The sequence below is a fragment of the Panthera onca genome, chromosome E3, assembly GCF_046562875.1.
Source record: "Panthera onca isolate mPanOnc1 chromosome E3, mPanOnc1 haplotype 2, whole genome shotgun sequence".
NCBI lineage: Eukaryota > Metazoa > Chordata > Mammalia > Carnivora > Felidae > Panthera > Panthera onca.
The window spans coordinates 24,646,393-24,664,347 of record NC_138354.1 but is presented as its reverse complement, the minus strand read 5'-3'; the positions used below and the strand labels follow the sequence as shown (position 1 = coordinate 24,664,347).

The 17,955-nt window shown below is 44.1% G+C and overlaps 1 protein-coding gene and 1 long non-coding RNA gene across 4 annotated transcripts in view; both read left to right on the top strand.

The window, feature by feature from the left end:
* Window positions 1-6: 6 nt before the first annotated feature.
* LOC132689194 (uncharacterized) lies at window positions 7-1,612 on the top strand. 2 transcript variants are annotated; one of them, XR_009614900.2, is made up of 3 exons: window positions 34-95; window positions 507-692; window positions 1,196-1,612. It is a non-coding gene; the product is annotated as an uncharacterized LOC132689194 (long non-coding RNA). The 2 variants fall into 2 exon arrangements; XR_009614901.2 differs by lacking the exon at window positions 507-692 and having other exon boundaries at window positions 7-95.
* A 4,444-nt stretch (window positions 1,613-6,056) lies between these two features.
* The window catches only part of MOSMO (modulator of smoothened), a 68,112-nt gene continuing 56,213 nt past the window's right edge, over window positions 6,057-17,955 (top strand). For both annotated transcript variants that reach the window (XM_078439825.2, XM_060648751.3), the window contains exon 1: window positions 6,057-6,342. In XM_078439825.2, coding sequence (XP_078295951.1) covers window positions 6,237-6,342 — 106 coding nt within the window. In that variant the 5' untranslated portion in view covers window positions 6,057-6,236. The remainder of the gene's footprint in view (window positions 6,343-17,955) is intronic.

Genomic DNA, 17,955 nt, shown 5'->3' with positions numbered 1-17,955 from the left:
GGAGGTTTCCGGCGCTGCCCCTCGGGATGGCCGCCAGGGGGCAGACGTGGGGCACCCGTGGGGGTCACAAGGCCTCAGCGGACTTGGAAAAAGGAGTGAGTGAAAGTTTTGGCGGAGAACAAACTCGTTCAGGGAGCAGCACAGTGTCTGGCTCACAGTGGGTTCATCATCCATTCTTGGAAAACAACCGAAGTGGGGAGGATGGAGGAAGCACAGAGGCGGGTGTGGCAAAGCTGTGAAATTGTGGGGCCCAGGCAGACCCTAACTAGAAGCCCATATAAGATCACACAATCCCCTGCTGCACTCCCAGTAATGATATTTTTAAATATTGCTGCATCAATAATCCCAACTGTTTTGGAACTGCACTGTTTTCATCAATGTTTTGCATGAGAAGAGGGGCCAAGGGTGGCTCGGGGAAAAAAAAAAATGAGTCACGATTAGGAGAGGAATTAATTCTTCTTTTTTCCAAAATAATTCTTTCCTCCCACACACACATTCGCTCATAGGACAAATATTTACTGGAAGCCCGCTCTGTGGTTTGTGCTGATGCTGGGGACACAACAGTCAGCAAGACAAACAAGGGCCCTATCCTTTTGGAGCTTAGATTTAACGAGCAGATCAAGTGGATGATTTAAGAAAACTGTAAATTATCAAAAATATATTCTAGAAGAAACAGAAAGCAATGTGATGAGGTAGGTCCTGTCCTCATTCCCACTCCGATAAAACGGAGAAGCTATGCACCTTACATTCATGCCTTCAATAGTTATCAAGCACTTATTAGATGTCAGACACTGTGCAAAGATTTCCATGGTAAACCCAGTTTACCGGGCTGTTTCTGTGGCTCTACCCAGACAGTAAACCAGGGCAGATTTTCATTCAATAAATCCCACCTTGCAGAGGCTGAGACAAAGGGAAAGAACAGTCATCCATTTTCTTACTCTCAACCTCAAGGAGTCTCCAGCAGGTGGCTTCTTGTGATCGATCACCAGTTTCCTCCTCCAAACAGTCTGGCAAGGTGTCTATGCAGACACCAAATTAATTCTGTCATAAAATACATCCTTTTCCTCTGTTTTCCTATTAGTAGGGGGACAGTGAGAGTTTGTGGAACTAAAGCATGTCAGCATCGGAGGTTCAGGGAGGGGAGCCTATCGGCGCCTGGCACACAGGGTGTCCATCTGCCTTTCCTCCATCCCAGGCTGAAAACTCTCTTCAGGGCAGATGCCAAGATCACACCAATGGGTGGAACTGCAGGATACAAACGGTTGTGGATGCCATCCTGTGCTGCCCAGATCCCCCTTCGGGACTGAAGGATTTATTCCTGCTCCTCCACCCCACCCCTGCTTCTAGCTGAGCTCCCTGCCCAAGATTACACCTTCCCAGGGCAGCTAGCATCCAGTGACTGGTCACTGTGGGGTAAAAATCTGGCTCCCTCAGTCCAGCTCGAGCAACCCTGGAGGGCAATCCCAGCTCCAGAGCTCCTGTGGGGTCTACTGAGGTCCTTCTGTGGCTGCACTGCCACCTGACTTCTCCCTTTGCCTAATGCTGCTTCCCCTTCCTCCCCTCATGGGCATGGCTTCCAAGAGCACTCCCCAATAAACTCCTTGCAGCTCAAGAGTGTTTCCTGGAAAGCCCACCCAACCTGCAGCAGCTAGCACCAGGGATGGTCTGCAAGAGTAGATGCCAAGATGGAATTTCGGAGTTGGGTGACCCCGCTGTCCAGGTGATAATGAGGACCCCATCCCCAGTAGAGGAGGTGTATACATCACCTTGGGCACAGGGAAGCACTAAGATTGTTCCATTTTTCACCAGAGAAAATTGAAACAGTTTGTCACCCACATGATCCACCTGAGTATCTCTTAGTGCTCCCTTGCCCTATTTTGACAGTGAACAGACAAAAAAAAGCAGCCACAGCCCAAGAAATACATGGCAACAAGTGGCTCAGACTCCTCAGGGATGGAGGTCCGAACCACCCCACCACATAAGCCACCTAGACCACCAGAGGTGCTAGCAAAAGGTGAGAGGAATCTAGGATGGGCAGGAGAGGAGGGAGGTGATGAGCATGTCGCTTATGCCTGGAGATGAGCTGCAGCAACACGGGGAGCTGGGGTTTGTCCTGCTAACCTTCCTCTCATAAGATTCCCATGGGAAAAGATGCCCACCAGGGTCCTGCTTTCAGAACTGAAAAGAAGCAGGTGGATCTTCGTGCAATGGGTGCACTGTGACAAATGTTGCCCTGTGCTTCCCAGTCCCCAGCTCCTGGGAAGGTTGTAGGTTCATGGATCTCAGCTGTTGGCCCTTTCAAGGAATTGTCTTTGGCTGAAGAGCAGCCATACCCAAGGTCATTCCTGAGGTAGCTCAACTCCAATGACTGGTCCATGTGGGGATAAAAAGGCTTGGCCCCTTTTCCCCAACTCTGAGTGGCCACCCCAACTTCAGAGTTGCTCACGGGGTCTGCCAAAGCCTCCAATAACTGAATCACAGCCAAACTGCTCCCTCTGCCTTCCCTCCCCCCAGAGGAGTTGCTCCTTAGTGCACTCCCTAATAAAGACCACACGCTAATCCATAATCTCTGGTTGGAGTCAGCTCCAGTGGAACCCAATCCATGAGACGAAAGGAGATTTGAGCCCAAGGCAAAAACTGTTAACCTCTGGATTTAGTTCTTTGGTCTTATCTAATCCCAGAACCACCAGGTGCATGTATATGGTGCAGCCACCAAACTCTTGGCCTTCATGGTGAACTTGACCCCCTGGGGAAGCAGTGTGTTCTTTATCCTGTCAGGCCAAAGATACTCCTTAAAGAGAAGAGTGATTATATAGTCCCCTCTACAGCTTTCACCAAGGTCCCATCTGGATTCAGCCTCTGTTGGGCCAAGGCCTACCATCCATCATGATAAAGCACACTGTGTTCACAGCCCCTTAACAGCCGCAGAATGGCTATTTATGACTTTAGGCTGCCAGCATAGATCCCTTCCGGGGGCCTTCTGGGTCCCCAAGGATTTTCTGCCTTAAGGATCCCTGTGGCTCATCTCTCTGAATGAAATAGCCCCAGCTGCTTTGTTTAAGGGAGAGTGAGGAGATGGGGAGCTTCTCCCACTGAAGCAAAATGTCTGACTTTCCCAAGTTCAAGTCAGTAGAAAGGAGGGGACTAGAATATAGTTCTGTATCCTTTTTGCTCCACCACACCACCTCTCATGAACCCTAGGGTTTGCCTCTACTAAAAGCTAGACTGGGGGTGGGGGTGGGGGCTCAGTCAGTTAAGCATCTGACTTTGGCTCAGGTCATGATCTCATGGTTTGTGAATTTGAGCCCTGCAATGGGCTCTCTGCTGTCAGCACAGAGCCCACTTCGGATCCTCAGCCTCCCTCTCTCTCTGCCCCTACCACACTCATGTATGCATGTGCTCGCTCTCTCTCTCTCTCCTAAAAACAAAAACATTTAATAAAAAATAAAATAAAATGTAGACTGGGATATAGAGGAGAAGGGAACTGATCTGTCCTGTAGATCTCGGACAGATCCAGGACTCTGCAATACCAGGTATGGTGGAAGTAGAGAATGAGATATGGGACTAAAATCAGGATTAATGGAAAATATGTAATCAGAGTATTTAGTCCCTGCCCACCCCTCCCACCCCCATGCTGGGTGGTAAAGAAGGAATGGGAAGGTGACTTTCTGAAGTGACTTGTGGCCATTAATCTGGTGAAAATTTTCTCATTTTTTTTTTTTTAACTCCAAATTGGTTTTTTTTCTTTAAATTTAAATATAGTTGACATATTAGTTTTGGGTGTACAACATAGCGATTCAACATTCATAGATGTCATGAAATGATCACCACAGTAAGTCTAGTTACCATTATACAGCTTGTTTTTATCCTTTAATCTTAGATCCAGAACCTTTTGTAGAGGGGCAGAGGTAGGAGGGACTGGGAAGTGCTGCCCAGGTAGAAGGGGGAATTTACACTCGTATTTTTTAAACGCAGTGATCAAGTGATCACCATACCACTCACAGGCAAACTGTTCCAACAGTTCACCTCAGGATTCTCATCAATGCCTAGTAGTGAACATCAGCGGACATTATTTGAGAATTCAGAACTATAAAGCTGGGAGTTTCTTCTATGCCTGGGCAATAGAAACTCTGGACGAGAAGCCAAGAATATGACTCCATCAAACTTCTCCAGTACTTTAAAAAAAAAAAAAAAAAGTGAAACCCTGCTGCAGTAATGTGATATGCATATCTGAGTCCCTGGAATATATCAATCAGCTTGTGCCTACTTCTGTGGCAGAGGAAAACTAAACGGTGTCATAATATTTAAAAAAAAATCCTTCCCCCCAGGAGACCAATGTTTGGACAGGAAAGTCTATAACTAAATCCCTCCTTACCCAATCTATGTGGTGACACTGATAACTCTGCAAGTTTCTGCAAGGCTGTTGGATTTGGTGGAATTTGAAACTTGCTGAGTTTTGGGAACATGTAGGCATTCCCAAAATAGAGACAGATGTCAACCTTCTACGTCTTTCTTGAGATGACCTATGTGGCATTTAAGGAGAAGATGACTGTCCCATCTGTTTGCTGCGTGGGGGACTATCCAGGAAAGAAAGACCTGGATCCAAAGTTAAGGTTAATGGTGACTTGGTCCAAGAGTCAGTCACAAAAGAAAAAGCAACCTCCACTAGATAGTAAAATTATAGATGGAGAAATCATCTGTATTGCCAACAAACTATGCCAATGTCTTGTTTGTTTCTGTTTATCCATCCAAACTAAGTTTCTCCTCAGGCCTCAACTCAGTAAATACTATCACCAAACACCTGGTTACTCAGGCCAAAACCTTAAGAGTCATTCCTGAGGCCTTTCTTTGTTTCAACTCCTCCCCCACGGTCAGTCGTTTTCCTTGCCTATAAAACACCCAAAGCTAGCCATTTTTTCCATCTTCACTATTCGCATCCTAGCTAAAGCTACGTTTCTTTCTCTCCTGGAGTACTTTGCCTGTTAACTGGTATCCCTTTCATTCCTGTCCCCCTCCCCCCTCCCCCAACTACACTATCTTTACAGATTAAATAAGACCTTGTCAGTCTCCTGCTGAAAACCTCCTGTGCCTTTCGCTTGCACTTAGAACAAAATCCAGACCCTTTACCATGGCTCCCCAAACCCTACATCTGGTCTCCACCTACCTCTCTGTCTTTTCATACTACCGTCCAGCCAAACAGGCTATTCCACAGTTCCTTGAACAAGCCAACCTCTTCCTTGTCCCTTCCCCTAATCCTCTTTGCACTTGCTTCTCCCTCCGTCTGGAGTAGTCCTGCCCAAATCTTCACACGTTACGCGTTTACGATAGTGGTGGTCTCAGTGAACCTTCCCTGGCCATCCTAAGCATCACCACAGCCCTCCTCCTCCCCCGCCATCAGACCGACCCCCACTTAGTTCATAAAGCAACACCTGAAATGACCCATTTTTAAAGATAAATTTTTAACATGTTTGCCTCTTCCCCACCAGGATGTAAGCTTCCGGAGATTAGGAACCTTGCCTCGCAAGTCCAGCCCAGTAACCCCACTAGGTGTCGACAGTTATTTCCTAAATGGGGCAGTCCCGGAGCTGAACGACGCGGAAGGGGCAATGCTAACACAAGGTGACAAGAGCTGTACGGGGCCCCGGGTCACTTGGCAGAGTCTCCCACCCATCAATCCAGTGTTCGTTTTGAAAGGCTAAAGACTGAGGGGCATTTTGTCACCAGTCATTAACAACGATAACATTATTATTGGCAAGAAAGCTCAAAGGCGGCGTGGCCTGCCGGTAGGCGCGGGGCAATGGGCCTGGGCCGGGTGCCAGTCCGGCTCCAGGGCAGCGAGACGTGAGGCCCAATAGAGGCCGGGGCAGCCGAGCCCGGGACGGTGGGGAGGGTCGGGGGCCGCGGGCCGGGGCTGCGAGGCGAGCGGCACAGCCGGGAGAACAGAGCAGGGACGCGACAGCCCGGGACCCGGTCTGGCCTCGACAGCGCCGAGGCTTCGCTTCCGGGTGAGGGGCGGGCGAGCCGAGCAGTTCCGGGGCGGGCGGCGGTTCCGGCTGTGCGGGCCGCGCCGCGGCTGCTGGTCCCGGGCGCGCGGAGGGCGCGAGTGGCGCGCGGGGGCCGAGGGGGCGCGAGGCGGCGGCGCGGGGACTCCGGGCCCCGGCGGCGGCCCATGGGGCGGGAGGCGTGAGGCCGCGGCCTGCCCGGGGCTCGGGGGGTGGGGGGAGCGGGGCGGGGAGATGGATAAACTGACCATCATCTCAGGATGTCTCTTTCTGGCCGCCGATATCTTCGCCATCGCCAGCATCGCCAACCCGGACTGGATCAACACCGGGGAGTCCGCGGGTGAGCGGCGGGCGCGCGGGGCCGGGCGGGGGATTGGCTGAGGGCTGAGGGAGGGGAGGGGAGACCCGGCCGAGGGGAAGACGGGGCCGGCGGCTGCGAGGAGGGGGGCGGCCTGAGGAGGGAGGGGGCGGAGAGGCGTCCGGGGCGGCGGGGCCGGGCGCCCCGGGGGCCGGAGGGGAGAGGGAATGGAGAGGAGGACGCGCGGGCGCGAGCGGGACCCCGGGGCTGAGGGGAGCGGCGGCCCGGGCTGAGCGAAAAGTGGCCGAAGGGCGAGGAGACCTGGGCTGGGCTGGCGGGTCCCGGACGGAGAAGGGGGGTGGCGGGGAGACGGTCGCCGGACCTGAGGGACCAAGGAGGAACGAGCTTCGTCCTGGATTGGGGGCGGGGGTAGGGGAGTCCGGGTGGGAGACGGGAAGAAACCGCTCTGGAGAAAACTGAGGCGCCTGGGCAGGAATTAGAAACGAGGCGGGGAGCCGGGGCTGGGAGCGAGGTAGCCCGTGGGGGCAGTGCGAGGACCACCAGAGAGCTGCGACGGGAGTCAGGTCCGGCCCCGGTCCCCCGAGGGAGGGAGCTGCGGCCGGGTGCCCGGTGGCCCGACCAGGCAGGGTTAATGTGCCGGAGGAGCTGGCGTGCGGCGTCCGGGTCCCCCTCCCCGCGCCCTCGCCCATCCCCTGCCCGCTCGGCTGTGTTTAAGACGCATGTGGCTTCCGATTTTCCCTTTGAAGTCTGTGTGGTTATAATTTTGCTTTATTTTAGGCCCGGGAGCTATAATAATACTAATAATAAACTTCATTTTATGGAGCATCTTTCATTCCAGTGCATCACAAAAACGCTTTAGAGATCTTAATAGTAGTTACAAAATTAAATAACACATTAGAGTTGCAGGCAGCCCAGCAGCAGCAGCAGCGGTGCCCGCTGGAACACCACCGAGCTGGAGGCAGCAGAGACAAGGTGGTGCCCTCCGGAGAGAAGTAGGCATCTTTCTGAAGGGGAACCCCGGGTGCAGGATTTTTCTCAGCTTGGGCCGTCATCGCACATACGTACCTGTACACACTCACACTCACCCAGAGCTGTGAGACCAGCCCTGTAATTAACGTAGCAGCTGTCAGGAGAGCTGACTGGAATGAAGAAATGAGCCTGTTTTCTAACTGCTCGTTCAGTGCAGGTGAAGGGAATATAGGGGGGTTGGGACTGTCAGACTCCCTCCGTGAATAATTTGTTATAAAAATGTATCACTGTGCTGTCAAAGTTACTTCTTAAGTATTACTTACGGGTCTGTATTTATCCTGCAGTATATTTAGCTCTTAAAAAAAAAAGAAAGCTGTAGCTGGGACATTTGTTGCTCCCTCCTCCCTGCCTCCTCTCCTCCATCTAGATCTAGTAACACAAAATCATGCTGTCAGATTTACGGGTTATTAAAATAACACACTAAAAAATTCTCCTTTTCTTGCCTCTACAGTTCTAGCAGAGCTCTTAATGGTAAAACATGCCTGATGATTGTGATGTGACTGAGCTGTTAGCTAATGCTACTGTGGTAAATTCGCAATATATAAATGTATCAAAGCAGCACGTTCTACTCCTTATGTACAAGATGTTATACATCGATTATATCTCAGTTTTTTTAAACTTGTGAGGTGTGTAAGAAAGGATAGGATGGTTTGGAATTTGATGAAACTACATATGCTGTTTCTGAAAATGTTAGCAGTGTCAGTTTGTACAGTTATATGTGTGACATCCACTTCAGGACCTGTTTTGGTTTTTTTTGTTTTTTTTTTTATCCTAATTATATGTGCAGTGACTCCGTTTATGAGGCTTTGGGGCTTTTTATACTTAGGGGCAAAGAGGTTTCACTGTTCTAGCAGAGAAGATGCTTTTTGCAATGTGCTTTTAGGTGAATCCCAATGTAAAAAATAGACTAAATGTCCATGGGAAAGATAACAGTTGGCCCTTGAACAACATGGGTTTGAGCTGCTCTGGTCCACTTATACGTGGACCTTTTTTTTTTTTTTTTTTTTTTTTTAATAAATACAGTACTGTAAATATTTTGTCTTATGATTATCTTAACATTTTCTTTTCTCTAGCCTCCTTCATTCTAAGAATACAGTATATAATGCATATAACCTACAAAACATGTGTTGATCAGCTATTTATGCTATTGGCAAGGCTTCCTAGTCGACAGGCTATTAGTAGTTAAGTTTTGGGGGAGTAAAAAATTATGCATGGATTTTCAACTGTGCAGGATGGGAATAACTCCTTCATAACAGTAGACAAAGTCTTCAGCTGTGAGTTGCTGCAGAGATGATGGGAGGGACAGAAGTCCGCTGATCGAAGGAAGTAGAAAATGTTTGAAATAGGTAAATAATTTCAGAGAAAGCATGCCAACCAGTGACATAGTAGGATTGTCTAGCATTGTGGAAGCCTCACTGAAGTCAGTGGTGAAGAACATACAGTGCGGTCAGCCAACTGCCTTGTTGACCTCTGGTAGTGCTCGGCTACTTTGATACCAGTCAGTGGTGAAAACCAATAGAACGTTTCCTTCGTGATTGGAGTTTGCCAGTGAAATGCAACAAAATCACAGAGGAACAAAGGTGTCTAACTATTAGCCAAAATGTCCCTGTAATGCTGGTTCATGGATTCTCAGCTGGATAAAAAGTAAAAGTTAATAAAGGAAACAGTTGATGGTATATGGTCAGTGGCATCGCGAACCCAACAGAATTGAAGGACTGACTGGGAGTGATTGATACAGCAAAGTGGAAGGGCAGGAAATTGTGGGCATGAGGTCCAGAGTGTCAGTGGGGATGTGTGGCTAAAACAGGTGGGAGAGGTGATCTTTCTCCTAACAGTTTCCCTTGCCATCTCACCCTTCAATTAAAAACTTTGTAGCTTGAAACGAGATAGTAGGAACGGTAGGAAATTTTTTCAAAATCATATCTAACCCCTGTTTATCACCTTAAATATATCAGACGGTAAGCCCCCCAGAACTTAAATGCGATGTTCTTTTGTCTACTCTTGAGCTCTTGCGTTGTGGTAAGATACACTTGAAGTTTGATAGAGAGTTTGTACACTCAATGTACACTTTTATTTGAGCAGACAGATCTACTCGAGATTTTTTTTTTTAATCTAGACAGAATTCCACCTTCCAAATCAATGAAACATTTACAGGAAGTTCGAATAAGATTGCAGAGGTGACAGGACCAGTTTTATTCTAAGATCTGTACAGAAGTGACAGCCTAGCAGCAAAAGGTTATTGTGTTGATTTCCTCAGTGCATTAAATACAGCATATTTTGACTGTGATGTTTTTACTGCAGTTTTTTAAGTGAACAAAATATATTTTGAAAGTTGAATCCTAGAGCCAAAAGGTTCTGCAGATATAATTTGAAAACCACTGCCGTGAACTAGTACAGAAAGTTTCAGGATTCAAATCCAAACTTCATCATTTACTAGCTCTTTGATTTGGGGCAAGTTACTTAGCCTCTCTTTACAGTTCTTCCTCTGTAAAATAGGGATATTATTAGTACCTGCCTCATTGGATTATTATGATGATTGATTTAATCCATGTAAAACATTTAGAAAATGCCTAACACAGTAAGTGCTCATTAAAGGTTAGATATTGTTGTATTGCTGTTCTCATTTGTAATAACATGTTGATTTTTTGAAATTAAAGCTCAGAACTTGTTACTGTGAGAACTGACACATTTTCTTTATTGGGTGTTCTTGGGTATAAGGCAGTATCAAGAATAAAATGGCCAGGGGCACCTGGGTGGTTCAGTCGGTTAAGTGTCCGCCTTCGGTTCACGTCATGATCTCACAGTTGGCGGGTTCAAGCCCGCGTTGCGCTCTGTGCTGACAGCTCAGCACCTGGAGCCTGCTTTGGATTCTGTGTCTCCCTCTGTGTCTCTGCCTGTCTGTCTGCCTCTCTCTCTCTCTCTCAAAAATAAACATTAAAAAAAAATTTTTTTTATAATAAAAATGTTAAAAAAAATTTAAAAAAAAATATGGCCAGGCTTATCACAAGTGAAATTCATCTTCTCTCTTGGCATTTTTGCATTACTCCTGTACTGTTCTTCTTCATTTAGTCTTTCATCACCATATTCTAGTTTCTCTACTCCTCAGTTTCTGCTTGAAGTACCACAGAAGGAAATGAAATAATCCAAAAACAATAAATAACTGAATAGGATAATTTCCTAAAATCTTGACTAATAAACTGTACTCTCATAAGTTTATGGGCCATGCTTCATACTGGCAGAATTGTTAGTTTGTTTTTATTGTATTGATGCAAATACAGAGAAAGTACATTCCTTCTTTTCTCATCTGTATGTGGTAACATGTCCTGAGCTTGTTCTGATATCCTGTAGGTTCTGCAAAAACTTTTGAAGACCTAATGAAATAGGTATGAAGGAAGTACATGGGGGTGGGGGGGGGGGCACTTCAGTAAGGACCCTTAGTGTTTTCTGTTAATAAAAAATACTGAATGGCAGTTGAATATCATGAATTGCGTAATTCTGCTGTGCCACGATCAAATTTCTTCTGGTTACTGGAACTCATAGCAGTATCTTTCATTTTATGTAGTGCTTTATAGGTTTTGAAGGAACTTAACATCCATGACTTGGTTTGATTTCTTAGGCTTTTTATATTTAGCCAACGTAGAATAGCCATTTCTACATCTTTTCCCACATGTCAATGCTTTGCACATGAGATTTGAGTTTCAGTGTTGATATTCCCTTCAAGAAAACCCTTCATTGAAGTATTACCTATATCTTACTTATGCATACCTTTTTTTACTTAACAAGATTAAAATTCTTTTTTTTTTTTTTAAATGTTATTCTTGAGAGTTAGAGAGCATGAGAAGGAGAGGGGCAGAGAGAGAGAGGGAGACACAAAATCTGAAGCAGGCTCCAGGCTCTGAGCTGTCAGCACAGAGCCCAACACAGGGCTCGAACTCACAAAATGCAAGATCATGACCTGAGCTGAAGTTGGATGTTCAACCGACTGAGCCACCCACGTGCCCCAACAAGATTAAAATTCTTAAGTGGCTGAAGTTCTTGCCAGATTACAGAAGAGGGAGATTTGGGTTTTAGTCTCAAAGTGATGTCCTTTGCTTTGTACAAGTCCCTTAACTTCACTGTCACTGTTTTCTCATCTCTAAAGAGACAAACTTTTTGGGAGGGGTGGGGGGAGTTTTATTATTGAGTTAATTCTAACAAGGTCAACAATTAAGCAAAGCTGCTTCTGATAAATAAAATGATCTCGGTGCTCCTGGGTGGCTCAGCTGGTTAAGCGTCTGATTCTTGATTTCGGCTCAGGTCATGATCTCACAGTTCACGGGTTGAAGCCCCACATAGGTCTCTGCACTGCCAGTGCTGAGCCTGCTTGGGATTCTCTCTCTCCTGTCTCTCTGCCCCTCCCCCTCTCATGTGTATGCTCTCTCTCTCTCTCTCGCTCTCGCTCTCGCTCTCAAACTAAAAAAGATGATCTAGAAAAAATGATCTAGAGATTCCTTTTTTGAGGCATCATCCTTTACAGCAAAGATTGTAGTGACCGTTTAGGGTTATACCATCCCAAATCATCCTAGATGAATTTTCTTAGTGTTCTTAACGAAGATTTCCAAATGTTTTCCAAAAGTCTCTTCCAGTACATAGAGGAATTCCTCCTTTATGTCTAATCAAAATTTCTTTTTATACAGTTGGTTATCACATTCACTTTGTAGTCTGTCAGAGTGTATTTATTCCTAAGATTTTCATTCTTTTTAAAATTGTTTAGAGTGTGTAAGGAGTCACAATAACCGACACACTCTTTCCTGCTTGTTATTCTGAACTGAGGGAAAGAAAGAATAATTAGGATCCATGATATTATTTTATTGCTGATAAAGAGAATATTGGAGAACATGGCTTTTATCTGTGGGCAAGCAACTTCCTCTTCTTACTGGATCTCACGATTGAACAAACTTAACCATCCAGTCCCAAACAGGACTGAGGCACCTGCCCTATAAGACTTCCAGCATGAAAGAACAGAGGAAATGAGGGCTCCTTATGGGCGACTTGCTCCCAAGGACAAAAAGTTGGGCCACATATACCCAATTTTTTCATAACTGCCAGTCAAAGTCATTCCTCTGACCTGGGAAGGAATAAGTGAGGGGACACAGATAAGCTAAGAACATTATTCTAATAGCCTCCCCCCCCCCCCACACACACACACCCCTATCCCTATCCAAGTGGGGGAGAAAACCACTTGAAACCTAGGAGACGGCTGACATTTTGTGAGGAAGAGATTTCTTTTCGCTCAAGTATAAAAACTGGCAGGTGCTTGGGGAAGTGAAAGACTTTGAAAGAGTATCATTTCCCATTCTGCTACCCACTACTCTCTCCACAGGAAATCCTGGAAACCTCAGATAAGGGACTGTGGTGCTTGACATCTCTCATGTTAGAATTCAAGATCACAAGTAGATCCTGGCCTACAGATTTGAGTCGTTGGTTTAAAACATTAAAATTATAAGCTGCCCAAGCAGATATTTATTAAACACCATTTATTAAATAATAAAAAATTATTAAACAATAAGCCCTCTCCCCTGAATGGTAACAATTTAAGTGATTACAGAGGTACTTTCGCATGAAGGAGCTTTGTAACATCAGTTTAAACAAAGCAGTCTGTCTAGAACTTCATTTTGGTAATCACTTTGTACCTGACATAGTGAAGGACAGAATTTGGTTCTACCTAAGAGGGCAAAAATCTTGAAATTATGTTCTCCTTTAATTTAAAAAGCACTAACAATTTCTTCAATGGTCTTTTGAGTCTTTTGCCAGTACACTGCTTTAAAAAATTTTTTTTATTTAATTTTTTTTTTTGAAAATTTTAGAACATTTTCAGTACCCCAGAGAGAAACTCCCATCCCTTAGCCATGACCCCCCAACATCCTGTTCTTAGTCGAAGGGACCAATCTACTTTCTGTCTCTAAGGATTGGCCTGTTCTGGACATTTCATGTAAGTGGAATCATACAACATGTGGTCTTTTATGACTGGCTTATTTCACTTAGTGTAATGTTTTCAAGGTTCATCCATATTATAGTAAATGTTAGTACTTTAGTAATTAGTCTTTTTATTGCCAGATATATTTATCCATTATCTATTCATCAGTTAAATAATTGGGGCAGTAAATTTCTTTTACTTCAAACAGTAATACTTCTTCAAAATGGTAAAGTGGTACAAACATTTTTTTGGCTTTTTATCTTATTTTTAAAGTTTATTTATTTTGAGAAAGAGAGTTCATGCATGTGAACAAGGGAAGAGCAGAGAGAGACAGAGATTGGGAGGAAGAGAATCACAAGCAGGCTCTGCTCTGTCAGCGCAGAGCCTGACACAGGGCTCGATTTCACAAACTGTGAGATCATGACCTGAACTGAAATCAAGAGTGGAATACTTAAGCACCTGAGCCACCCAGGCATCCCTATTTGGTTTTTTAAAAAGTGACATTATTGGGGCACCTGGGTGGCTCAGTTGGCTGAGCATCTGACTTGGTCTCAGGTCATGATCTCGCAGTTCATGAGTTCAAGCCCTTCATCAGGCTCATTGCTGTCAGCACAGAGCCTGCTTCAGATCTTCTGTCCTCTCCCTGCCCCTCCCCCTGCTTGTGCTTGCTCTGTCTCAAAAATAAATGAACATTTTTAAGAAGCGACATTAAGGGCATCTTAGTGGCTCAGTCAGTTAAGCATCCAACTTCAGCTCAGGTCATGATCTCACAGTTCATGTGTTCAAGCCCCATATGGGGCTCTGTGCTAACAGCTCAGAGCCTGGACCCCTCTTCGGATTCTGTGTCTGTCTGTCTGTCTCTCTCTCTCTCTGTCCCTCCCCCACTTGTGTTCCGTCTCTCAAAAATAATAACTATTAAAATTCTTTAAGTGACATTATCAGTATAAATAATACTTAGCAAATAATAACTTTGAATAAAAATTCTAAGACCAGTCTTTTTTATAGTGTTCACAGGATGTACTTGAAGCTTGAAATCACTTATGCTGCTGTACATTTTACAGTGTAGGCCAGTTTTCCAATAGAAGATTAAATTTCCTGAACAAAGCATTTATTTCGTTTACAACCTTGGTTCCAGAAGTCCTCTCTTTTTACCATTACCAACGGGGATATAGGCCCTTTGGGATGAAGGATATAGGCCAGTAGGCCTAAAAGTTGTGGAGAAGGGAAGTTTGGGACCAAGAACATGGACAGAAGCCATAAGTAAATGGAGATCACTAAAAGGAAGGAAATTGTGATAAAGAAATTACAGAGTGATGATGCTGTTGCATTTATTAGACTGACCAGACTTCTTAAATTCTGTCATTTGGCTGCTAGAGCCAAGGCTTTCAGAGCTGGCACAGTGTAGTCAGTATAGCAATCCTTCACTGTTCAGCAGAGTCTGACCTGGAGCAGGGATTGTTTAACCCCTTTCTTGACAAATACTAGGTTTATACTGGAGTTGCAACACAATAAACTTAAAATGGTCCTGTGGGATTTAGAGTCAGCCATATCTACATTTGATTCTTGGATTCCCTTTTTATGAGTTTTATGATCTGGGGCATGTAATTTGATTTCTCAGCTATAAAATAGGGACTGTATATTTATTTCAAATGATGGTTATGAGGAAATATAATATGGCATATAAGGAATCAGCACATGGTCTAGTACATAGCAAAATGCTCAAGTATTAATCATAATTATATAAAAAGTCATAACATTTGAATTTTTTAACATTTCCCTTTTTATTACCTATCTTATTTACTTAGAGCTTGCCTTGTTCTAAACAGAAACTTAAGGCAACATGGTGTGTCTGAATTTGAATATAACTGAAACCCAGCCGAACCCAATCTAGGAAGAGAGACTCTGAAGTCCATGGTAGTGGTAATGTAAGCCACACATATAAGTACAAAAAGCAAGGCCTGCATTGGGTTCATAGGTTTCTGGAACAGACTGAAGAAGAAAACAGATTTCTAAATGAAAGGCAGCCTAGCATAGTACAAAGGGCACACAGATTTTGGGGTCAAACCAAAACTGACATAGTCAAATCCCAGTCCTGCTATTTACTAGCTATGTAATTTTAGACAAGTTGTAGTTGAGAGTTTTTATTAGTAAAAATTATATCATTCAGATTTGATTAATGCTTTTTTTCATCCCTTCTAATTGCTATGCACATTCAGACTCCAACTTTATGTTCTCCTATAGGTTAAAGGGTAACAACTGCAGTGTACTGTGAAAATCATTTAGTTCAGAAGTTGTTTTCTTAACTTTTTTTTTTAATGTTTTATTTTATTTTTGAGAGAGAGAGAGACAGAGTGAGCGGCGGTTGGGCAGAGAGAGAGAGAGACACAGAATCTGAAGCAGGCTCCAGGCTCCAGACTGTCAGCACAGAGCCTGATGCGGGGGCTCGAACCCACAAACCGTGAGATCATGACCTGAGGCAAAGTCGGACGCCACCCAGGTGCCCTCGGAAGTTATTTTTTTTTTTTTTTTTTTCCCAACGTTTTTTATTTATTTTGGGACAGAGAGAGACAGAGCATGAACGGGGAAGGGTCAGAGAGAGAGGGAGACACAGAATCGGAAACAGGCTCCAGGCTCCGAGCCATCAGCCCAGAGCCTGACACGGGGCTCGAACTCACGGACCGCGAGATCGTGACCTGGCTGAAGTCGGACGCTTAACCGACTGCGCCACCCAGGCGCCCCCCTCGGAAGTTATTTTTAAAGGAATATATCTAAGACCTAGTGGTCTGTAAACTTTACAGTTGAGTATAGAGTCAGTTAGCTTCACCTGAAAGGCTGGAAATATGTTTGAAATATATGAGATGGTTGTTTCTTTATAGAAACCTGACAAGTAGTATAACTGAGGATTTAGTTTTTGTTTATAGAATAAAATTTCTTCTAGTTGTTATTAGTTTCTGTAATGCAACTGTGAGTTTTTGTGTTTTTTCCATACTGCATTTTTTTTTTTTTTTTTTAATTTGAGAGCATGCACAAGCTGGGGAGAGGGGCCGAGGGAGCAAGAGAATCTTATGCAGGCTCCACACTCAGTGCAGAACCTGACGCGGGGCTCCATCCTACGACCCTGGGGTTATGACGCAAGCCGAAATCAGAGAGTGGGTCGCTCAACTGACCGAGCCACCCAGGCGCCCCCATACTTCATATTAATGTGTATGTAAGCAGTGGACCATATTACATAATCTTATAGGGGAAATTTAGGCACATAATGAAATATTGCTGTTTATGAAATTGTTATTGTTGAATTGTAAATAAGAGCTTAATCATGCAACTTGAATGGATAATGATTTACATAGTGAGTTTATTTTATACACCCTACATAACCCAGGAGATTAGATTGTACAGTGACAGCGGTGACAATATATAGGTATAAATTTCATAGTTACAGCCTTACCTGTCTATGATGATTTATGCAAACATGACATTCATATCTTTTTGGTTGTCAGAATGTTTTATTTTCAAGCTCTGGAGCTACACAATTTTTCCCGAGTTTTCTTTAGTTCTTTGGCCAACTAGCAGCTGGCTGCTAAAAAGTTGATTACATGCAACACCTGATCCAGTTGATAACAACTGATTGGATATGGTGGCTGCATTGTTTCATTCTTTGTTGGCTACAGACTGATGAAAAGTAATATTTAGCAAAGCTATTGCATTTCAACAAGAGAGGTTAAATAAGAGCCATGAAGGAACCTAAGGATCTTTGAATATCAGGTGCCTAAAAATAAGTATCTGGATCAAAGTCACTCTTCAAAAACACACCTATGCGAACATTACTATGTATTCTCTCATTAGCTGTAAATTACAGGGAGGAGAATCCTTACCAGATAATGGCATGAGCAAGTAAAATGTGATGTTCCTTTGAGATTTATTGCTTTAGAGTTGACAAAATAGAGAAGCATATGGATTTGGGTGTTACAATCAATGATACATGTATTTATGAGTGTATACCAAAATCGTGTAATTTACTTATATGACGTTACAGTGTATGATTTCAGTTTTAAAGCAAAGAGACATTTGTTTGAACTGTATTTTTTTTTCTTAATTGGGAGGAAAAGGCTGCACTTTTTTTGTGTGTCTCTTTATACTAGCTTTGCTATAAATAAAAGGTCACATTTGGCATTTTGACACTTGGCTGTTGTATATATTGAGCAAAAAGGCAGCTGTTGACTTTTAATATAGATCTGTTCAACTAGGGACTATATACTATCATTAGAGATTAAACGGGTAAAGATAAATGCAGTTGGTTGGGTCAAGTAAGAAAACGGGAGAGCAAAATTTCACTAGGTCTCCCCTTTAGTGGTGTATTCACATTACACCCAGGAACATCATTGGGTCTACTTTCAGCTACTTCACCCAGGAACATCATTGGGTCTACTTTCAGCTGTAATAAAATAGAAGGTTTTTTTCAAAAACAGACCATCTTCAGATTAGTTTTGCGACCAGCCCACTAACTTAAAAGCAAAGATTTCTAAGGCTATTTCATTTATGACTATTTCATTTTAAAAGTACCATTCATTTTAATAAAATAAATCTTTAATTTACTCTAAGTAGTCCTTAGATCTTCCCATAAATATTTCTTATACCACTGGACTTTATTC